At 42.7% G+C, this 24,338-nt stretch overlaps 2 protein-coding genes across 2 annotated transcripts in view; one reads left to right on the top strand and one right to left on the bottom strand.

Moving 5' to 3' along the window:
• The window catches only part of PRKCH (protein kinase C eta), a 223,433-nt gene extending 210,847 nt beyond the window's left edge, over positions 1 to 12,586 (bottom strand). Inside the window, exon 1 of the mRNA XM_067734003.1 lies at positions 11,820 to 12,586. Coding sequence (XP_067590104.1) covers positions 11,820 to 12,182 — 363 coding nt within the window. The 5' untranslated portion in view covers positions 12,183 to 12,586. The remainder of the gene's footprint in view (positions 1 to 11,819) is intronic.
• A 59-nt stretch (positions 12,587 to 12,645) lies between these two features.
• TMEM30B (transmembrane protein 30B) overlaps positions 12,646 to 24,338 on the top strand; it is a 36,578-nt gene continuing 24,885 nt past the window's right edge. Inside the window, exon 1 of the mRNA XM_067734018.1 lies at positions 12,646 to 12,789. The gene's annotated coding sequence lies outside the window, so the exon portion shown is untranslated. The remainder of the gene's footprint in view (positions 12,790 to 24,338) is intronic.

A 24,338-nucleotide genomic window follows, 5' to 3' on the forward strand; every position in this document is an offset into this window, starting at 1 on the left:
AGAAGACATTTCAGAAGGGAGCAGAATTTGTATCGTCCAATGGAACCATGACCAGAACCACATAACTCTGATACTGGAAGGGGCCACAGAACACTGGCTGCCCAGATGCCAGCATCACACATCACAGGCAAGAACACCTAAGCCCAGTGTGAGGACAGAGGCCCATCAAATGTAAGTGCTACGAGAGAGAAGCAGAAATAGCGACAAGCAAGTACAAGAGATATACATGACTTGCAAATAAAAATTCAGCTTTGTGGTTTTGGTTTAAGCAATTGGAGAACAGGCACTAGGTCTAGAGTATGCTCACACTGGCCCCATGTGACTTATTTCATTAAAGTAATTACAAGGAGCTCATGTTGGCCATGGTTCTATCCTATAGCAAATTTCTTAATTTTTTTTATCGCAGCACAAACTAAACACCTTTGGTTAACTTTTAAGCATTTCTTTCCCTGTAAGGTCAAAGTTGTGCAAGGGTGAAACTTATGAAAAAATCAAAGGAACTTTCCAGAAGGCAACACATAATAAAAGCACAGTTTAGTCTTTCTACTAAAACATCCTATGTGCTCTGACAATCACTGTTCTAATTTACAGGTGCTACAGAAACACACTAACGTAATTCTTGATAAATCTCTCTGGATAGTACCACAGTTCTCAACAAAAATTTCCCATCTCATAAAATTCTTCAGTATAGCACTTAAACACTACAATAGCCAATACGCTTGGGCCCATTCCTCCATCTAATTAAAATGTCTGTCCTGGGCTTCCCTGGTGGCGCAGTGGTTGAGAGTCCGCCTGCCTATGCAGGAGACACAGGTTCGTGCCCCGGTCCGGGAGGATCCCACATGCCACAGAGCAGCTGGGCCCGTGAGCCATGGCCGCTGAGCCTGCGCGTCCACAGCCTGTGCTCCGCAACGGGAGAGGTCACAACAGTGAGAGGCCCGCGTACCGCAAAAAAAAAAAAAAAAAAAAAAGTCTGTCCTACAAGTGATTTATAGTGTTTGTCATCACCTAGGGTGGATAGATAGACTGGTGGCTACAGACATTTCATGACAACAAAGCATTAATTACCATGCTAGTGAGAATGGCTTCTAGCAAAAGCTCAAATGGTGGGATTCTCAGTCGCTCTCTGATGCGAGAAAACAGGGACATAACTTACCATCCCATAGAACAAGGAACCCATTAGTGTAAATCAAGAAATATAGGCTTCCCTGGTGGCGCAGTAGTTAAGAATCCGTCTGCCAATGCAGGGGACACGGGTTCCAGCCCTGGTCGAGGAGAATCCCACACGCCACGAAGCAACTAAGCCCGTGCACCACAACTACTGAGCCTGCGCTCTAGAGCCACGAGCCACAACTACTGAAGCCCACGTTGCCTAGAGCCTGTGCTCCGCAACAAGAGAAGCCACCGCAATGAGAAGCCCGCGCACCGCAACGAAGAGTAGCCCCTGCTTGCCACAACTAGAGAAAGCCCGTGAGCAGCAATGAAGACCCAACGCAGCCAAAAATAAATAAATGAATAAATAAATTTTTTTAAAAAAGAAATATAACTGCATGGCTTGAAATGAGGACCCACTGTAATTCCTTAAGGCTGATTCTAAACCAAGGAAATAACATCAACATCACTACCAATGCTGAAAGTCATTTAGACATGAGTTAAATCCTCTCCAAGCCGGAGCAATTTAGATTTGGACCAACTGAATTCTTAGGAGTTAACTAACTTTGAGAAGATATAAGTCATTTTGACTGCTTAAAACCAAACCAGTTACTCCTAAAGCAAAGAACTGATGTAACTGCCTAACAAATGGAGGCAGAAGCTTTAGAGATGGAAGGGTCCTTAGAGAGATTCTAGTGCAGCCCCCTCTTGATAGAAACTAGGGAGCCGAGACCCTGATACACAGAGGCTTGCCTGCAGTCACAGCTGACAGATGGCAAAGCCACACCTTGAACCCAGCTCTCCTGACTCTCACAGAACAGTACCTATATATTGCTGGAAGCTGTACAATGAAATACAAAGAGTTTCTTTAATTGGGTAGTTAATACTATACTAATTTACAGTTAAAGTTCCCATAAACTTCCCATATATTTACTAATAAGCCAGCTTCCACTAACATTTTAGAACACAAATATATATAAATATCTAACTTAATGTATTTACAAATTAATACATATCTAAATAAATTGAAATAAGTACATCTTCATATCTATGTAGATGTTAAGTGTGTCTGTCTGTCACACATCACATGAGCTAAGGCAACAGTAAAACTTTGGCTGGAGCTTTGGTTTCCACATTCTGAAAACAAAGGACTGAGCTATAGTAGGTTCAAAAATTTCTCAGGACCAAGCAGGTAATGAGTCAAGGGGACTGAGTATTAGGGGGTGGTGGGGTCTGCAGCAAACTAGAGCACCACAGAACTAAATGCCCTCAGACTGAATGTTAAACATCACTGCCAAATGAATACATCTGTAGCCCGTCCACGGGCCTAAGAGCTGTCAGGCTTTTTGTTGCTGTTCTGAACTAGACTCTCCCGCTTCAACATCAGTGATTCTTTTCTGATCTGTAAAAAGCTTGGGGCATTTGATGGTTCAGAAAGGGTGCTACTGTTTTCTGTCTTCAGGAGTTAAATGTTCTTTTGGGTCATCTGTTCATAGATATTGAAACTTAGTTCCCTCCAAACTTTCGGACGATGGAAAGATTTCTGTGGGTCAGGAACGTTTAACTTTCAAAAGGGATCTGTGATGTCTCTCTGGGAAAGCATTATTAGGTCAGACGTTCCTTATCTTCTTTTGAGGGATGATTTTTCACGGTCCTTTAACTGAAGCAGGCCTGTGGCCATGCTATCTATGCTGGAGCCTTAAAAATCAACTGTTTTTCCTCCAGGAAAATGTTTCTGGTCTCCCCAAAGCAGGCACTCACCAGCATCTTAGTCCTTACTTCTATTCTGTCATTTCCTGGTTGTTGTCCCCCCTACCTCCCCAATCTCTCTCCCCCTTGGAACTACGAGGCCTGTGAAGAAAAGGGCCATGTCTGTCTTGCCCACTTGCCTCTCCAGGGTACAGCACAGTGCCTGGTACATAGGACACGCTCAGTGGTGCATGAAAGCTCACCTAAGGCTTGGCATTTCATAGAGAAACATGTAATAGTCTGTTAGAGTAGCTACCCCAGGAGCAGAGGGGATGAATCTCAGTCAATCACCCACACTTTTAAACCCTGAACTCCTCTGACCAATATCATACACTTCCATGAGAGCCCAATCCATTCATATATCCATCTTTTCAGGATACAGGGGGAGTGGGCAGTGGAGATCTTAGGATGCTGAGGGAACACGAAGGAGGAGGGGGAGAACCAAACCCAGACTTGGAATGTCAGGGAAAGTTTCCTGGGTAAAGTGAGGTCTATGGTGAGACCTGAAGCACAAGTAGGAATTAGCATGGTCGCTCTTGAGGAACTGAAAGCTGCTCATTGTGGCTGGAGCATGGAGTGTGGGCTGGGGTGAGGTAAGCAATAAGGCTGAAGAGGAAATTGGGGTCCAGATCATGCAGAACATTCTATAGCATTTTGAAGAGTTGTGTTTTATCTAAGGGCAGTGGGGAACCACTGAAGGGTTTTAAGTAAAGGAATGACTATCAGCTCGGCAACTGAGAAAGATCATTTTGGATACAGCAATGATGAAGGTGGAAAGAAGGTGGTCAGGAAATGACTTTCAGGCCTCACTTTTATCATATTCTAATAAAATGGAGCCAGCAGCCAACACAAATGGAGTCCCAGATGTAGCAACTGTTTTACAAAATAGAAGGAAGACCACAGAAAATCCAAGGCACTTCTCTGATTCTACATAAATGCTACCCCTCTCATTAAAAATACTGCACTTCTACTATCACAGCTAGTCATCATTCTAAACATTTGCTAGATACCAAAACTGCACTAAGAGTTATGTAAGATAAAATGATTCACTCTGCCCACCAACCTCATTAGCTCTCCAGGGTTGCACAACCGAATTTAACATGTCGGGCTCACAAACTACCAGTGAACAAAGTTATACCATATTAACAGGTTTAGAAATCACAGTCTTGTAAAATAAGCAAAAGCAAAGAATTCTCCAAACAGTTTTCCATCCATTATCATATTCAAAGGACACAAGAATCTGGTCCAGTCTTTCAAGTGCAAGTTGGTATGTAATTAATTGATTTTTTTTTTTACAAGGGACACTGTGATCATTGTAATAACTGGTCAATCCCGAATTACTTTCATTTTGTTTTTAGACAGATGAATAGGGACTTCCCTGGTGGAGCAGTGGTTAAGAATCCGCCTGCCAGTGCAGGGAACACAGGTTCGAGCCCTGGTCCGGGAAGATCCCACATGCCACGGAGCAACTAAGCCCATGCGCCACAACTACTGAGCCTGTGCTCTAGAGCCCACGAGCCACAACTACTGAGCCCACTTGCCACAGCTACTGAAGCCCACATGCCTAGAGCCTGTGCTCCACAACAAGAGAAGCCACGGCAATGAGAAGCCTGAGTAGCCCCCGCTCGCCACAACCAGAGAAAGCCCGCAGGTAGCAACGAAGACCCAGTGCAGCCAAAAATAAATAAATTTTTTTAAAAAGATGAATAAAATGTTTAAGTCAAGATCCTTCCAAAGTGCTTATACTTTACTTGCTCCAAAATCACATGTCAACAGAGATTTAGTGCCTACCATATGCCAGACACTGCTCAAGATGCTGGACTTAGAACAGTGAATAAGAGAGGTGGGGTCCCTGCTCTCAAGGTGTTTATACCCTAAAGGAGGAAGGTAAAATAAGAAAATAACTTAACAAAATGATCTCAGAGAGGGACGAGTGCAATGAAGGGTGACAGATAATAACGTGGTCTGGAAGGTGTTCTCTGCAGGGGGAACATCTGAGCCACAACTTAACCATGATGAGAAACAGCCAGCCCCACTGCAGCAAAATTCTTACCATGAAACTGAAGACACAATATACCCAACACAATTCACGTACACTGGGATAAACCTCCCTAGAGATGCTAAAATATGTTTCTTCCCTAAACGCTCCTCACCAAACTGGCTCCGAAAAAAATCATTGTGAGAACAAATAACTGTACCACAAAGTACAAAAGAGAATGAACCGCTAGATAACGAATCTAGAAGATTCAATCTGATGCTATAAATTCATGTACCTGGATCCAGGAATCAAGAGCAAAGATAATCAACGATTGCCAAGTGGTAACCTGGAGGCTTCCCCTGACAAGACTACTAAACAGGTAACCAAGACTACTAAATAGGTAACCTCACTGAGTTGAGAGAAAGCAGCCCTCCACTGCTGCAGGGAACAGAGTGTCTTCAGGAGGGTTGAACCAGGAAAACAGCCTGGGATACTGCCAAGCAGGTCCTTCCTTCCTGAGGGGATGCCAAGGCCTTTCCATGACGCAGCCTCCAGCCCCTCCTGCCTCCTGCCATGTCCCTATGCTCTGCACTAAGTATTAAGTGCTGGTCCCCATTTGGAAAGTCAGTGAATACAGAGCAAATCTGTGAAAGGAGAAGATAAGGTTTTAACTTAGACAAACTTTCGGGTTTTAGAAGTTCAAGAAATTATGCAAAACAAACCGGTTCTAGAAGAAACAGAAAAAAAGCTGACAGTGATAATTTAGAAAATGAGACTGTGTCCAAAAGTCAGAAACTGTATTTAATGAGTTTGGTGTTTTTTAACGCTCCTACTCTGATAATATTTTTTGCACTAAAGAGGCAACATGGTTTTCAAGAGTCAGCCTTGGCTCAAATCTAATTCAGGCACTTATTTACCTAACATCTTCTTTGGTAAAATAAGGATAATAAATCCTCAACGTTTTTTCTCTACAGCTTTATTGAGTATAACTGTCACGCAACAACGTGCACACACTTAACAGTGAACTATCTGATGTGCTTAGACGTTAAGTATATAACTGTGAAACCATCAGCACAATCAAAATAATGAATATATTCATCTCGCTCAGAAGTTTCCTTGTGCCTCCTCTGTAATCCATCCCTCCATCACCTTCATTCTCCCGTTCCCAGGCAACCACTGATCTGCTTCCTGTCACTACAAACTAGTTTACATTTTCCATAATTTTGCATAAATGAAATCATATAGTATGTACTCTTTTGTGTCTGGCTTCTTTCAGTATGTAAATCACATATTTTAAGATTCATCCATACTGTTACGTGTACCAATAGTTCATCACTTTTTATTACTGGGTAGTATGCCATTGAATAGATACAGAATTTGTTTAAATATTCACCTGTTGGGGACTTCCCTGGTGGCGCAGCGGTTAAGAATCCGCCTGCCAGTGTAGGGAACACTGCACTCCTGCCAATGCAGGAGACACGGGTTCGACCCCTGGTCCGGGAAGATCCCACATGCCGCGCAGCAACCAAGCCCGTGCGCCACAACTACTGAGCCTGCGCTCTAGAGCCCCTGAGCCACAACTACTGAAGCCCGCGTGCCTAGAGCCTGTGCCCCGCAACAAGAGAAGCTACCTCAATGAGAAGCAAGCACACCTCAACGAAGAGTAGCCCCTGCTCGCCGCAACTAGAGAAAGCCCACACACAGCAACGAAGACCCAACGCAGGCAAAAATAAATAAATAAAATAAATAAATTTAAATATTCACCTGTTGACTGACATTTTCCAGTTTGGGGGCTATTACAAATAAAGCAGCTGTGAATGTTCATGTACAAGTCTCTGTAAAATGGTTTCATTTCTCTTGGTAAGTACTTAAGGGTAGCTAGGTCCCATGGTAAGTATATGTCTAACACTTTAAGAAACTGTTAAAGTGTTTTCTAACGTGACTATTATTTTATATACTGCACAGTAGTATATGAGAGTTCCAGTTGCTCCACTTCCTCACCAACTCTTGGTATGATCAGTCTCTTTAATTTTAGCCTTTCCCATGGGTTTTGGTTTTAATTTACGTTTCCTTGACTAATCTTTTAATGTGCTATTTTCCATGAAGGGTGCCTATTCAAATCTTTGTCCCATTTTTAAATTGAATATTTTTCTCATTGCATTTTAAGAGTTTTTATATATTCCCATTAAAAGTCTCTTGTCTGATTTACATGTTGCAAATAATTTCTCCCAGTCAGTGGCTTGTGTTTTCTTTTTCTTAAGTATCTTCTGAAAAGCAATAGTTAATTTTAATAGTCTGATTTGATTTTTTTTTTTATAGTACTTGCTTTTTTGTGTCCTGTCTAAAAAATGTTTGCTTAACCCAAGGGCACTAAGATCTTTCTTCTATGTTTTCTTATAAAAATTTTATAGCTAAAATCCTTTTTTTAGGTCCATGATCCATTTTAAGTTAATTTTTGTGTATGACATGAGGTAAAGGTCAATGCTCAAGTTTCTGCACATAACTATTCAATTGTTCACGCACCTCTTGTTGAAAAAAATTATCATTTCCCCATTGAATTGCCTTGACATCTTTGTCAATAAAGAAAGTCAATTTATCATATATGTGTGAACCTATTTCTAGACTTTCTTCTACTCCGCTGATCTATATGACTCTCTTTACTCCGATACCACACTATCTTAATTATGGTAATGTTATAGTTATCTTGAAATCAGATAGTTTAAGTCCTCCAACTCATCCTTTTTCAAAATTATTCTTAGATGAGTCTGGGTCCTTCACATGTTCATATAACCTTTAGAATCAGTCTGTTAATTTCTACAACAAAGCTTGATGGTATTTTAACTAGGATTGCATTAAATCTATTGAACAAGTTGGGAAGAACTGTTAAGAATTGAGGTCTTAACAATATTGAATCTTCCCATTTATGAACACAGTATCTCTCTCCATTTATTTAGATCTTTAACTTATTTCAGTGATGGTTTGTCATTTGCAGTGAACAAGCCTTGCATGTTTTATCAGATTTATCCAATTTCATATTTTGATGCTCTTTTAAATGGTATTTTTCTATTTCGGTTTTCGATTGTCCACTGATAATATATAGAAACAACTGATTTTTGTAGATTGGTTTGGATTCTGCAACCTAGCTAAACCTAGCTTGTTGGTTCTAGAAGCCCTTTTGTAGGTGTCTTAGAATTTTCTACAATTTTACTTCTTCCTTTGCATGTACTTTATTTTTTTAATTGCCTATTGCACTGACTGGGACCTCCAATACACTGTTGAACAGAAGTGGTAAGAGTAGCTATCCTTGCCACTCCTGATCTTAGCGGAATATCATTCTGTTTTTCACCATTAACATGTTACCTGTAGGTTTTTCACAATTGTCCTTCACCACATTGAAAAAGTTCTCTTCTATTACTAATTTGTTGAGAGTTTTTATCATGAATGGGTATTGAATTTTGTCAAATACTCTTTATCTATTGAGATGATCATATGAATCTCCTTTTTTATTCTGTTAATATGAAGAGTTGCACTGATTGACTATAAATGTTTAATCAACCTTGCAGTCCTGGTTATAACCCCATTTGATCATTTGCTATATTGCTGGGTTTGATTTGCTAAAATTTAAGAGTTTTTATATCTATATTCACGAGGGGCACTGGTCTGTAGTTTTATTTATTTGTAATGTTTTCATCAAGTTTTGGTATAAAGGTAATGTTGGCCTCATGAAATGAGCCGGGATGTGTTTCCTTCTCTTCTGTTTTCTGAAATAGTTTGTGTAGTTGGCAATATTTCTTCCTTAAATGTATGATAGAACTCACCAGTAAAGCCTTCTGGGACCTTGAGTTTGCACTGTGGAAGGTTTTTAACTACAAACTCAATTGCCTTAATAGACATAATGCTATTCAAGTTATTTGAATGAGTTTGGGTCATTTGTATCTTTCAAAGAATTTGTTCCTTTCATCTAATTGTGGAATTTCCTGGCATAAAGTTATTCATAATATATATTTTTAAATGTCCATAGGATCTATAGTGATGTTCTCTCATTCCTAACATTGGTAATTTGTGTGTTTTTATTCTTGATCATTTGAGGTTTATCAATTTTATTACGTTCTTTTTTTCCCAAAGAACAGCTTTTTGTTTCATTGATTTTTCTCTGCTGTTTCTATTTTCTGCTTCAACTAACCTCTGCTATCTTTACATTTCCTTCTTTTTGCTTACTTAGGATTCAATTTGCTCTTCTTTTCTAGTTTCAGGTGGAAACTCAGGTCTTTGAGATCTTTTCTAATTTAAGTTTTTAATGCTGTGAATTTCCGTTTAAGAATTTCTTTAGTTGTTACATTATATCCCACTACCTCCTTGGATATAATGTAAATTAAATGAAATAGTATAGTTAGGAAAGAAATAGTTGATTGCCTAATCCATGGCAGGCACTGTGCTTGATACTAGGAATATACTGCACAGAAGAGATCTAACCCTTTCTCTCATCAAGCTTAGAAGGTAATACAGACGAAATTGGTTCAAAATCAACGCCAATGATTATCTTCTTAATACTCAGAAAGCATGTTAAGCAAAAGAGCATTAACAACTTTGTTTTAGTCTAATAATAAAGGTGTCTTCTGTTTTTGTCTCTTCTCGTGATCTAGCAAGAACTAAGCTTTTAGTATTTTTTACAGTTTAGCAATTTGTAATTTCAATTGCAACAAATAAATTTACTGTAGAGTAAATTACTCCATTTGTAACTTCCTGAATAAACTACACATTTCAATTTAATATGCTAAAGATAAATATGTAATTCTAAATTTCAAAACCACCTTTAGACCTATAAAGGATCATTTAGAAAACAAGCATTCCATATATTTCCAAATATTTTCTTAAAATTATTTGCTTAACAAAAAATTTTAAAAGAAAGGAAACACACTACCCATTCTACCCTATCATCACAGTTTCAAAATACCCAGAACTTTTAAAAACTGCCTCCTAATTGAATGAGTGTCTGACAAATCACCAGTTCCAAGGTCATTTAAAGGCTGACCTATCCTACCAAACACTCATATTCTCCGGAACACCACATTAAACATCTAAATATAATGAATTCAGACAATTATAGATACAGAAATTTAATTGACATTTAAATCTATTCAGCCAGTGGGACAATAGGCAGCTCTAAATACCCCCACCTTGTCAGGTAACCTGAATCTTTCTACACTTAAGCTTCTCCAGCCCTTATCTTGCGGTCTTCATTTAGGCTACAGGTTCTCAAACTTCACTGCACATTGCAATCACGTGGAGAGCAGAAAAGTACTGATGCTGGGGTCCACAGCCATAATAGATTCCTGTCTAGAGTCTTTAAAAGTGGGGATTTTGAAAAGCTCCCCAGGTGATTCAAATGTGCAGACTAGGGGTAAAATGAACCAGTCTAGGATCTTTTTGGGAAAACAGGCTTCTAATGGCCATTGGTCAGTCTGCACCACCATATTTCAGAACCTAGTTCTTTTAGAGCTTTGCCCAACCTAACTCCTAATCAGACACTAATTTAATAATTCCATTCAGATTCCTAGACTCACCTCTATTTCCTGTCCAGAAAGTCACAGGATAAAAAGTCAATCTCTACTTTGGCCATTCCTCTCTAATCCACTTCTAAATTCCACAAAGTAAATTCAGCTGAAGGGAAAGTAACTCAATATAATTTGATGATATGGTTAAACAGTCGTTATGGTTTTTTCTCCTATTTAAGAGACTACTCCACAAGCTGCTGTAAGTTTACAAAGTATATGATAAAATAATCAATTCCTCAAAGTGTAAAATAAATATCTAAATGAATCTTCCTTATTATCCATCTGATTCCCCCACTTGTTAATTTCAAACAGGTTTTCAATACTGAGTCACCATTCTGGGCTCAAAACTGACATTCTCCAGAATTTAAATCATTAAACTCCCGAGACTCTTCAAAGGGCTTACTCCATTTTGCCAGGCCAGACCACTTCATTATAATTATCATTTCATCACATAAGAGTGGGAAGGATAACACCTGCATCACAAAAACAGTATGAAGATTAAGAAGCAAATGCATTTTAGCACTGTGTGGAGTGCTCTAGACATTTTAATTTATTTGCAGCAGAAATTTTGCCTCATGGGAACTATGTGAAAAAGCACAGGCAAGTAGGAAGTGGCGGGTTAACTACTTGTCAATATACAGAAGCACCAGCAGGTGAGGAGAGGGGAGGGGGGCGGTTCACAAACTGCTGAAGAGCCCTCTAAACTCTCAGTACCAATAACAACAGAAACACATACTGCAGGACTCACCCCTCTCAGGCTGAAACTGAACTGAAGTTACAAACACACGTAAACCTCATCTCCTTGGAAAACTGCTAAACGAAACTTGGCCAACTGAAGACCCAGGCACTCCAATCCCTGCCAATGCAGGTTATGTACCTCTGGGATGTAATGGATGTGCATGCTGAAACACGTGTGCACATCTGAGCTGCTGAACCAACACGTATCCAGAAACATTATGAATAATACCTGCGAGAATGTATCACCTTCTCCTAAAAACCGCTTAAAGAACTTGACCCAAATCAAGTCACTTTCCTATCTATCACAACTTCTTTGCCTTTCCTGCGTATTACCCTCAAGCTGAGAGTTGGGGCGCCTTAGCCAAAGTGTGGGCGGAGGGGGGTGACCGCCCCTACCCCGACTTCCCGTTAGCCCAAGCTGCCATCCCGAAAGGGGACCGTGTCGAGGATAGCTTTCTAGAGACACACCTGTGCCCTAGCGCACCACCAGTGCCGTGGCCACCTGGGCGAGAACCAAAGCGAGGGCCGCAGTGGAGGGAATTTCCTGCGCTTGGGAAGATGGGAAAGCGCGCCCCGGGCAAGTTTTGTAAAATGAAGGGGGGAGAAGGTGCGGAGTGGACACAAAGGGGAGGGTTCAAGGTACTCACCCAGCCCTCAAAGGTGTCCGAGGCGCCGGCCGTGCGCAGCAGCTCCTGGAACTGCAGGGTGCAGTTGGCCACAAAGTGGTCGTAGCCCAGGGGCGTCTCGTGGAAGACAGCCAGCTCGAGGTGGCCACCGTCGGTGACGTTGGCGCAGAATTCCTCGTTGTACGTTGGTTTGTTGGTCTTCTGCTTGGTGCTCGTCTGGCCCACGCGTACCTGGTCCACGCTCACCGTCAGGTAGGGGTCCAGCAGCTGATAGCCCTTCTTGAAGAGCGAGTGGCGCAGGGACCAGCGGGTGGGCTGCAGCCCCACGGCCTCGCCAATGCGGACCCTCAAGTAGCCATTGAACTTCATGGTGCCGGACGACATGCCGGGGCCGCTGTCCCAATCCAGGGACCGCGCGGTCTCGCAGCGGGAGAGCGGGGAGACCTCGTTCAGACCAGCCCTCGCGGCGGCCGCAGGAGTGGAGGCAGCTCCCGGGAAAAGCAAATCGCAAGCCCCCCTCGAACAGCCATTCTGCGTCCCCCGCCGGACCTTCCCTCCCCTCCTTCCCTCCCTCTCTCCCTCCCTCGCGAGGTGGAAAGGAGGGGAGCCGGGCGCCAAGCCCTCAGAGGGCCGGGGTCGCCCGACCGTCCCTCTCGAGCGCGCGGCGTCTCCCGGGGGCTCGCGCGGGACTCGCCCCTTCTCCAGGGCCGGGAAGCACCTCTCCCCGGAGAGCCGGAGCGACCCGTCCGGTTAGCTCGAGCCTCAAGCGTCTCTTGCCCCCGCCTCCTCCCGCTTCTGCTCCTGCCCCCGCCTCCGCGGGCTCACGCTCTCCCCCACTCGGTGAGCTTCAAACCAGGAAGCAGCTGCCGCCCCATCCCGGGCAGGAGCCTCGCGCCGCCGGGCTCCAAGTTCACGGCAACCCTGCCCGGGGCTGGCGCGCCCTCCGAAGCCCGGGGGCGCGGCGCGCGGCCGGCGCCCGACCCTGCGTTCGGTCAGTAGCGGGGCGCAAGCGGCCTGGGGAGCGCGGCGCAGGCCGGTTCGCACCGCTCTGCTCGCGCTCCCTGCAGCGGGGTCTGGCGGGGAGCTCTGGGCTGGAAGCTACCCCAGGTGCAGGCCAAAAAGGGAAGGGCTTGCGGCCCAGCCTGAGCGAACACCTGAAGCGTGGGAGACAGACCCGGGGAGCGCCGGAAGGCGGGAAAGAGGAGGAGCAGGGAACCCACGCGGCCGGGAGTCGCCCGCGCCCCCCCCGTCCCCCCTAGGAGGTGGGATGGCGACCCAACGTGGCCATCTGGGAGAGGCCCTGGCCGGAGGCGGGTGCGTGACGGGAGGTTCCTTTACCTAATCTTTACAGGGATGGCTCATCCCGAGTTCAGCTTGGGCCCATCCTGTTTGTGTACCTTTCCTGCGGAGAGTAATTACACGGTTGTTGTGTGTGTGCGTGTGTGTGTGTGTTTTTAATAGAGCAGTAGTGATGATGGAAATCCTGTCCGCCTCCTTCCTCGGAGAGGTGTGTCTTGTTGCACAAAGAGCAGGAAAGTTCAGTTCTGAAGACAGACATGGCCGGGACGTAATAAATCTCTTCCTCTGCGGGGTGATTCCCGGTCCACCCGGCCCTGCATGACAAGAACAGTAGATGTTCACACACACAGTCCCTGGCACATGTGCTCGATCGCCTCTTCTAGGAACACTCGGGGCTGTTGCTCTCTTTATGAGTCAGAGGGGGCAGCCTTCAGTTTTTTCTCCACTCGGGGCTCCTGCAGTTTTTGTCCCCTGGGAGCTCCTTACTCCCTGAGGGCCAGGTCAACCAATTTGTCTCCCATAAAGCCTAGGCCATTCTTAACATACTTAATTACATTCTCCCTGGCGACTCAGCCTCCTGCTAGCGGGTCAGTCTTTCTAGCCCCCCTACCCACAGTGCCCTATTGGGGGCTTTCTAACCTAGGTTCTCAACATTTCACTGAGGCACACTATGGAATGAAAACAAATAAGAACAATGGGTCGGTGGGGGAGGGCCTGTCTTAGAAAACAGCAAAATGTCCTTAGAAGAACGGCAAGGATGCAGCACATCGTCCTAATGACCCCTTAGCTTTAGATGGGGCTCGTAAAGCAAGCTCTCAATCATCCAGGGAGTTCCTGCGTGGCCCTGGTGCTCCAGGAGAAGAGGTCAAGGGGACCATTTGCGTCAACTTTGTCATCCTCTCCTCCAAAGAGTGGGACTCTAGCTTTAAGAACCACTAAAGGATTTGCTGCTGTTGGGCTATGATACTAAAAGAAGACTGTCCCAGATCGTGGCCAGCTATACAGCTGCCCTACGGTTGTGTGATGAGAGACACAAGATACTCCATTTTTGCCCTATCAGTCAGTGCCAGGCATAGGTGAGCAGTGGTGACAGAGCAGTGAGCAGGATAGCCATGGTGCCTGCTCTCCTGGGGCTCACAGTCCCACAAGGGAGGAAAAACAACGAAGGGAGGGTGCAGTGGAGGAACAGGCCAAGGTGCCATGGGATAATGTAACCTGCGGGTCAGGGGTAGTCAGAGAAGGGTCACCTAAAAACATTGACAGCAGAAGGATCTGTTTATCCAGGGCTCCTGAGAAAAGGGACAGTTTGACCTGTTTGGGGAACAGAGAGGATTCCGTGTGGCTGGAGGAGCAAGTGACTGAAATGAGCCCGAAAAGGTGGGTCAGGGTCCGAGACTGACCAGAAGTGGTAGGTTTTTGGACATTAGCTGTGAACAGCTGGAAACCTCTTGAAGGCTGTTCAGCAGGGCCAGGACAGGATGAGATTGGGGTTTGAAAATCCTCTCTGGGGCTGTGTGAAGAATGGACTGGAAGGGGCAAGCACAGGTGTGGGGAGACCAGAGAGGAGGCTGCTGCTGAACTCCAGACGGGAGAAGACGGTGACCGGGAGTCAGGTGGTGTGACGGCGATGAGGATAAGGAGGTGGGATTGACAGGTCTCGGGGATGGATGGAAGGGAGGGAATGAGGAAGAGGAAAGTATCAAGGGGGAACTTGCAGGAAATCAGCCTGAGCAACTGCGTGGATTACAGAGCCATTAGTCATTAGGAAACACTAGGAGAGGAGCCGCACGTTTGTGGGAGGGTTCGGAGGGGGTGGAGTTCAATTCAAAACATGTCAGGTTTGATACACCTTGGATACGTTTAGGTGTAAATCCAAAGTGGGCAATCGGGGCTATGTGGTTGCGAAGGTCAGAGGTGGAGTCTGAAGTAAAGGCATAAACGTAGGCGCCGTTAGTGTAGAGATCGCAATCAAAGCTGGAATAGTGGATGAGATCTCTGTTCCAGGAAAAGGTAGGAAGAGAACGTAGCTTGAGAAAAGAAGGGGCTTATGATGCGGCCTTCCAGAAACCCCAACATCTATAGGTGGAGGGGCAGCAAGGGAGTTGAGAAGTGGCAGGCGGGAGTGAGAGAAAACGCAGGAGGATGTGGTGTTAAGTTATTGTGGAAACTAACCCCAAAGTTCTCCAGCAGGAAGGAAAGGTCAGCTAGGTCAGAGGATGCTAAGGGATTAAATAAACAAGACTGAAGAAGCCCTGTGGAGTTGGCAATGGACAGGTCCTGAGTAATCTTTGAGCCGATTCAGTAGAAGGGTAGACATGAAAGCCTATTTGGAGTAGGTTGAGGTGAAAAATAAGAAGTGGAGAGAGTGAGCTTAGACACTCTTTCAAGACGTTTGGCTGGAGTGAGGAGGAGAGAGAGAGCTGAAGATCAGGACGCAATCACCAGACGGAGGGCTTTTTAGTAAGGGGAACAATGCAGGAAAGGAGAGAGTTCGTACCGTTCTGAGACTGCAGGAGGGAATGCCATCTGAGGCACATGTGAAAAAATGGGCCTTAGTTTAAGAAACATCTATGCCTGTGGCTCTTAGCCTGCTGTCTAAAATTGTCTGCCTATAGCCAGGGAAGACGGTCTACAGCAGCCCCAGCTTCCTGAATTTCTAGTTTACCAGCCCCAGCAGAACGAGGATTTCCTCTACTAGTATCCTTAATTCAGTCTTGAGGAAGACTCTGTCTCCAGCCTATGTCATGTGTCATTAGGTGGCTCCTGGGGTACACTAGACAGGCAGAAGACAGCACATAGCACAAAGTCCCTGTAGGGGAGGACTAGCTGCCCATACAGACCTCGCCTACGTGACAGCTGTTATCAAGAGCTGGTCATGACTTTTAAGGAAGGCAGGGGAGCAAGAAGTTCCCTCTCTCTACACATCCCACCCTGCTTACTAGTGGCTTGTACATAATACAGTGTAGCAACTTGCATATCTGTATAGACTACTTTGAAATATGTATTATAGGTTCTTTTATAGACTAGAGGTTTGTTTCTTTTTTCTTCCCTTATCACTATTACTTGTTTCTTGTCTTAGTCACATTATAACTTTGGACTTCTCTATATACAATTCCTAGTACATTGTCTAAATGCTATTTGATTGATTGCTTGATTGACTAAATCACTGCCACTTTTCTAATTTCTTAAGGAACATTTCACACAACCCCCATTCCACTTTAAAATAGAATGAGAGAATTTAGAGAATAATGCAGCCAGGTCAAAAACTACCCCATGTTACCATAATATGACACAGCCTTTGGAGGGCAGTTTGATACCATACATCAAAATCTTCAAAGTAAGGAGTCACTTATTTGCCTGAAGAGGTCCAGTAATAGTGAAACGGCTGAGTAAATTATAGAATAACAACTCAATGGAATATCACATCGTTATTAGAATGACATATGATGACATAGAAAAAAGATAGTAAATAGCATTTTAAAAATCTAACGTAAGAAATATAAATATGCTATGAAGTACATAAGATATGCATACCAAAGGATTAAGATTGGAGTTTGACACAGATAAACGAACACAGTTCTTAGAACGCTGGACTTACAAACGAATACTAAATGTACTTATCTACAAGGGCTCTGAAGATTACATAATTCAATATAGAATATGTGATACATGGGCAATCACAAGGTACATTTCAGCTGTTACCTCAGCCGCCACATTACCATTGATTAAGTATCCACCAGCATTGTAACAAGGCACTTGACAAACATTTCATTTGAGTCTCATGACAACCGTAGAAGTAAGTGTTATTATCTCTATTTTACACATAGGAAAAGTGAGGGCCAGAATGGTTAAGTGAATTGGGTCACATAGTTAATACATGAAAGAGCTAAGATTTGGTCCATTTTTCAAAACAGACACACCTAACCCCCATCCCAGGTGGTTTTAATGCATAGTAGGAATGAAAACTATTATACACACTGAGTACAAAGAGGAAGAAGATGGAGATTCTCAGCAGTCAGGAGAGAGTGCCACACAGAACAGGGGTTATAGCAGTGCTGTCCCTTATGCGTTTCTGAATATGCAAAGGCACGTATGTATAATGGTATATGTATAAAGGTACATAGAAAGTGGCAAAGGTGGGCCTCAATGTCCTTATACATGTTCCAAAAAGAACAGAGAAAGGCAAGCTATTTCACAGATGTTGTACCGTTTCTCAGAATGCAAGGAAGACACGAGTGTCACATTGAAAAGGACATGTTGTATTAGGCAGAATGAATGAAAGAAGACCCAAACCTAGACACATCACTGTGAGGCTTCTGAAACCAGATAAAAGGAGAATCTTCAATGACTTGGAGGAAGAAACAGAGGCAAAGTCGGGAGGTAGGGTGGGGTGGGAGGAGTCTGGGATGAGATCAGAGTAACAGGTCTTCAGAGAGCCAAAGGGTCCTGACACAACAGTCTGTGAGTCAGTGGATGAACAGCTCATAATGAGAGAGGGAACGAGGGAAAAGAAGGCTGAGGGGCAAAGTCCTAGAGAGCCGATGGGGTAGACCGGCTGAGCTCCCCACCCGTCCTCAAAAGAAGGGCCTTCCAGGGACTGAGATCAGAACAGAGGAGCAAACATAAAAGTAATACCCTCATAAAAAGCAGTCAAGTTGCCTAGACATAGCCTGGTGATCAGGAGCAATGACTCCGTAAGTCATTTCTGCCATTGTTTTCTAACAGGAAACTCCAGTGAAGTTAAATATTTTCTGAGTATGAACAGAACAAACACAAATCTCTCCCATGGCTGATTTACTTTTTTACATAACTCACCTACTTGAATCTACCCATGTTAGAATATTTTCATTTTAAATCCCTTGCATCACCTAAGTGCCTTTCTTATTAGTACTATGGAATCCTGGAAAACGTTACAAACATTCTGTTAAGAAACAGTCCTCAGTCTGGGGCTTCCCTGGTGGCACAGTGGTTGAGAGTTCGCCTGCCGATGCAGGGGACACGGGTTCATGCCCCAATCCGGGAAGAACCCACATGCCACGCAGCGGCTGGGCCCGTGAGCCATGGCCGCTGAGCCTGCGCGTCCGGAGCCTGTGCTCCGCAACGGGAGAGGCCACAACAGTGAGAGGCCCGCGTACCGCAAAAAAAAAAAAAAAAAAAAAAAGTCCTCGGTCTGAATTAAAGTTTGGTAGATTTTTTAAAAAGACATACCTCATATACCATAAGAGATAAATAATTTAGGGGAGCCAAGACGAATCTGCGTTTAGTGACCTCCAACATTTCTTCGTCTCCACTTCTATAATCACAACTTACGGAAGCATGTCACCAAATGAGGCAAAAATATCTTTTGAAACTAAAATAATTCAAAATTCCTTAATTCTGAATGCAGAACTTACTGTAACTTTTCATTTTAGTATGTTTCGAAATATCTTAATATTTCTAAAAAACACTAGTGATAGAAGCAAGCAACTATGGTTTAAAATAGTAATAATTTTCTCTAAACCTATTATTAATGTAGTTAATGGTCCAGTTGTTCCGTTAACTTTTATCATTTGGTTCTAGTCCATTAACAAGCTAAGTGGTTATGAAGTAGCAACCAAGTTATTAGATTTTAAGGGTTGTGTAAGAAACCTGTGAGAGGAAAATGATTATTTTGTCCTAATGGCATCTTTCTTTCGCCCTTTGCTGGATTTTCTCTATGTCTCATTGATGGCATTCTTGGGTTTACTCAGTGGCCATCTAATCCGTAATTCCATTCTGGTCGTTGGGCATCAAACTCAGACTTTTCAAAGTCCTCTGGAATTGCCTTTAGGTCATTTGTAACACCCTCCACATGTTCTTTCAGCCTTGGAATTGAATAGTAGATAGTGATAAATTTAGTACATAAAATGGCTTTTGTCAATTCAAGTAATCTTAATAGGAAGATCACCTGGGCCTTCCTGCCTATGCTTTTTCTTAGTTGTACAAAGGGAGAGGGGAGGAGCTTCACTTTAAATAGAATATTTAGCCAGAATGTGGCAGTTACTATTTACTATAGTAACCATTACAGATGTTCACAATATACTGTCAGTGAAAAAAGCAGGCTATCAAACTGTAATTCAGCAGGATCCTATTTGGTGTAAAGCGTGCATGTGTATGTTGCGTGTGTGTGTGTGTATGTGTAAATTTGGAAGGGTAGACCCCTAAGTGTGAACAATGGCTATCACAGGTCATAGATTACAGAGCAGAGTCTGGCTAGCGTAGAGGTTGAAAACAGGGACTCTGGAGCCAGATTGTCTCCACCCAAATCCTATCCCCTATAGCTGTGTGACTTTAGGCTCTACCTCTCCTTACTATGCCTTAGTTTTTCATCCATAAAGTGGGTTGATGTGTGTTCTATAGAGCTGTTTGTAAAGCCCTTGAAACAGTGCCAGGCACATAGTAAGCAACTTTATAAATGTTTATTATTGTGGGTGGCTTTTTCTTCTTTTCATTTGTCTGTATTTTGTGATTTTTCTATTTTTTTCTGGAATGAAGATTTCAGCAATTTAAGTTTATTTAGCTAATATTAAAAAACTGCACACCAAATCACAGATAGGTGGACTTTAACCCTTTCAAATTGTAATCATTTCCTGTCATCTTTCTGGTGAAACTTGAACGTCTTCTCGTTCTTGGAAATGGAAAAAGCAGTTTGTCCCCTCTTCCCAAGAGCTTATAGTTAGTTCATAATAAGGAGGTATAAAAAAAGCTTTTCCGTCCTTGAAATCTTGGTAATGAAGTATGAAATTTTTACGTCAACCCCAATCATCTTTCTCAGGCAAGGAGAAAAATTTAACTTTCTACAAAAACCAATACATATTTCCATATTAAAATCCCCCAAATCCCTTCCCGTCTTCCCTTCATAGAACTCTGACTCAAGGCATTTGTTTAGAATACAGAAAGTTAGCAATTGTAGATACTAGAAGAGCAAAGTAGGTAAATACTTTGTAGTAAAGCAATGTACTGTTTGTTTTCTAATAATTTAATGCAGTCCCACGATACAGGCAACATAATTTTAGCTCTAGAAGCCAACAAGTGACAGAAGGGCAATTCAGACTTTCTGGCCATGATTTTGGGGACGGAGTAGGGAGTTGGATGGCCAAGGAATTGGCATTTTTGACGAAGTTTGGCAGGCTTAGCTGATTCTTTTATACTTAATTTCAAGAAGCCCAGGCATGACAGACAATAGCATTCAAAGATTTAGGTTTGCATCCTCTAAAATCACTAGATGACCTTAAAGAAGTCACATGATTGCACAGAATTAAGTGAAAAACCAACTTTAATAAAACACGTGGCAAAGTCCTATAGTATTATTTAAATGTTATCAGTTCTTCCTCACCGTGCTGCTCACTTTCCCTTCCCCCACCTCATTCTTACTGCTTCACACTACGCCATGTGTTCCCCCCTCTCTGCTGAGGAATTTGTGCTCAAGACCAGGGGCTCAACTCCACCACCCTCAGAGACTCTTCAAATCAGAGGGAGAATTTTTGACACATTGTCTTAGTTCAAATATAGTCACTCATATTGAGATTCTAAATATGGAGGAAAACTTGAAAAAATAACACCAGTAACAAGACAAACAAATACGGAGAAAATAAGCTCATGGGCTAAATGGGCATGGAAACACAAAAACCATTTATAGTACTAAGATGAAACTTGGGCTCGATACAGGAGAAAGGAAACCAACAAAGGAATTTTACACATTTCCCTGACTTACTCATTTTTTTGAGAGTTTGAACAACTGAAATCAGGAAACACCTGTGCTTGTTAACATTAGTTAGGAAATGACTTTAAAAAACTTGGACTCAGCTTGAGATAACTGATGGCAGGCAGTGATATCATTCCAGAGTCTATATTTCCATGTAAATGCACAAGCTACTTCTGTTAGTTTGGGTCCATTTTTGTAATAGCAATCGAAGACTCAATGCATTACATTTATGGGGTAATTGTTTTCTTGTTTTAAAATTACCTGGCACTTTGCCACATGTTCGTTTTCTTTGTTCCCATTTATAAGTATTCGACGAATATGATAACCACCCAGAAATACAGCTGTCATTACTTTGAGTTGAAAATAAACGTATGGAAAGAACGTTTTAAGATGAAAGACTGAAAGACAAAAATATAGCGTTGTAATAAGAAGATGGGTTGGAAAATAAAGATACAAACGCAAAAAGGTTTGGTCCTTTGATCTGGAAGGCATGCCTGAGAACTCTAGACCAAAACTATTTTTTTTTTTTTTTTTTTTTTGTGGTACGCGGGCCTCTCACTGTTGTGGCCTCTCCCATCGCGGAGCACAGGCTCCGGATACATGTGGGATCTTCCCGGACCAGGGCATGAACCCGTGTCCCCTGCATCGGCAGGCAGACTCTCAACCACTGTGCCACCAGGGAAGCCCTAGACCAAAACTATTTTACAGATGAGGAGCCAGAACCAGAAGTTGGCCATTTCTCATGTTGTTTATTACACATTCCCCGGGTCTTCAGAAAGTGAGGCCAGAGCTCCCCAGAGCCGGTTCTAGTCTCAAGTAAACTACTGACTCAGTATGCCTTATCTCTAATCGATTTATACAAACAGCAGTATCATTTATATTGCTTGGATATGTTTTGTTAAACAATAAAGTAAAACACATAAATTATGGTACAGTCGATGATTTATTTCAGTTTCTTAGAAATTCAGGGTCAGGAAAATTTGTTTCTAGCATTTTCCTTTGACATGCCAGTTAAATTATAACCAGTGAGAAATGTTATTTTTGTTGTTTTTAAGAAAACTACAAATAGAATTTTTTGCCAGTGAACAAGGTTTGCGTAGATCATTTTATTATCTCATAATTTTATCACACTTTTTAAAATAGAAGGATATTAGAATACACTTAGTTCTACCCACATTTTGTTTTAAAGTCTTGAAAAATGTCTTTTCAATGTTTGATAAACACTGTAATGAGTCTCACAGATATTAATGTTAATTATTGATCATTGTCATTTAGAAATATTAATTATAATAATTTAAATGAACTTCAACAAACTAACAATTATTGAGGTAAGATTAAGAATACATAATAATCATCAGGAACAGTGCCCTGACACAGAAATGAAACAAAGATTTTTAAATGAAAAAAAGAAAAGTGATGTTTTGTTTTAGTACTTTATTGAGGTGTATCAGGTTGGTCAAAAATGGCCTTCGGTTTTTAAGTAAAAATAAAAGACACATTTTTCATTTTCACCAAGAACTTTATTGAACAACATATTCACCCTTTTGTTCCACTACCTTCTACCATTTTCCAGGCAACTTCACATTTCCATCTTCCCAAATCTTTTTATTTTTTTGAGCAAAAAACTGTTCCAGGTGCCCTTTACAGTCTTCCAGGGAATTGAAATTTTTTCCATTAAGAGAATTTTGTAAAGACCTAAACAAATGGAAATCCAAAGGTGCAATGTCTGGTGAATATGGTGGATGAATCAGAACTTCCCAGCCAAGCTGTAACAGCTTTTGCCTGGTCATCAAAGAATCATGTGGTCTTGCGTTATCCTGAGGGAAGATTATGGATAATCTTCCATTGACTAATTCTGGACACTTTTCATCAAGGGCTGCTTTCAGTTGGTCTAATTGGGAGCAGTACTTGTTGGAATTAATCATTTGGTTTTCCGGAAGGAGCTCATAATAGCGGACTCCCTTCCAATCCCACCATACACACGACATCACTTCTTTGGATGAAGACCGGCCTTTGGTGTGGTTGGTGGTGTTTCATTTCATTTGCCCCACGATCTCTTCCGTTCCGCATTATTTTACAGTATCCACTTTTCATCGCCCGTCACAATTTGTTTTAAAAACAGAACACTTGGGCTTCCCTGGTGGTGCAGTGGTTGAGGATCCGCCTGCCAATGCAGGGGACACGGGTTCGAGCCCTGGTCCGGAAGGATCCCACATGCCACGGAGCAACTGGGCCCATGCGCCACAACTACTGAGCCTGCACTCTGGAGCCTGCGAGCCACAACTACTGAAGCGCACATGCCTAGAGCCCGAGCTCCGCAACAAGAGAAGCCACTGCAATGAGGGGCCTGCGCACCACAATGAAGAGCGGCCCCCGCTCACGCAACTAGACAAAGCCACACGCAGCAACGAAGACCCAACGCAGCCAAAAATAAATAATAAATAAATTAATTTATTTAAAAAAAAAAAAAGCAGAACACTTTCATTACCTTTAAGTAGAGAACTGCATGCGGAAATATGGTCAAGAAATTTTTTTTCACTTAACTTATGTGGAACCCAAACATCAAAGCAATTGACATAACCAAGGTGGTGCAGATGATTTTCAGCACTTGATTTGGGTATTTTGAGTACGTTGGCTATCTCCCACGTAGTATAATGTTGACTGTTCTCAATCAATTAATGTCTCGATTTGATCACTATCAACTTCAACTGGTCTACCCGACCATGGAGCATCGTCCAGAGAGAAATCTCCAGCATGAAATTTCGCAAACTTTTGACACATTTGATCAGTCACAGCGCCTTCTCCATACACTGCACAAATCTTTTTTTTGCATTTCAGTTGTGTTTTCACCTTTCTTGAAATAATAAAGCATAATATGCTGAAAATGTTGCTTTTTTTCTTCCATCTTCAATATTAAAATGGCTACACAAAAATTCACCAATTTTGATAAGCCTTTTTTTAAAATGCACACTGGTATGACAGCTGTCACCTACAGTCTAACAAAATTGTTTTGAATGAAGTTAAAGACAACTAAGTGCTACTAGAGACATCTTATGGAAAAAACTGAATGAACCTTTTGACCAACCCAATACATATCATACCAAATCATACAGAAGAGGACATCCACTTCTGGCTGTACAGAGTGACTGGTACTGGACTGGCCCTCCACTGAAACCGATTATAAATATCTGAGGTAACTGATTTCAGGCACTTGGCAATAAACACTGTAGGACTGTGATACTCGGGAGAAGGGAAACACACAGAGAGCCCCACATCTTCTTCAGCTCTCTGCCTGGGGTCACCAACTGGACCATAAGGAAGTGGAATCCAAGGGGATATGGATGTCCTGCTGAGCTGAAGAGGTGCAGATAGAGTTGAGGATATCCGTGGTCTCTGGAATTTGTAAGGCAGGATATCATAAAGGAAGAAGCTGTGCAGAGGAGGGTGACAAAGAAGACTTCATGAGTGTTCCCTGACAGCCTGTGTGCAGGACGAGATTTCATGAGGCCTAAGACAGA

This window comes from Pseudorca crassidens, chromosome 1, assembly GCF_039906515.1.
Source record: "Pseudorca crassidens isolate mPseCra1 chromosome 1, mPseCra1.hap1, whole genome shotgun sequence".
NCBI classification, from domain to species: domain Eukaryota; kingdom Metazoa; phylum Chordata; class Mammalia; order Artiodactyla; family Delphinidae; genus Pseudorca; species Pseudorca crassidens.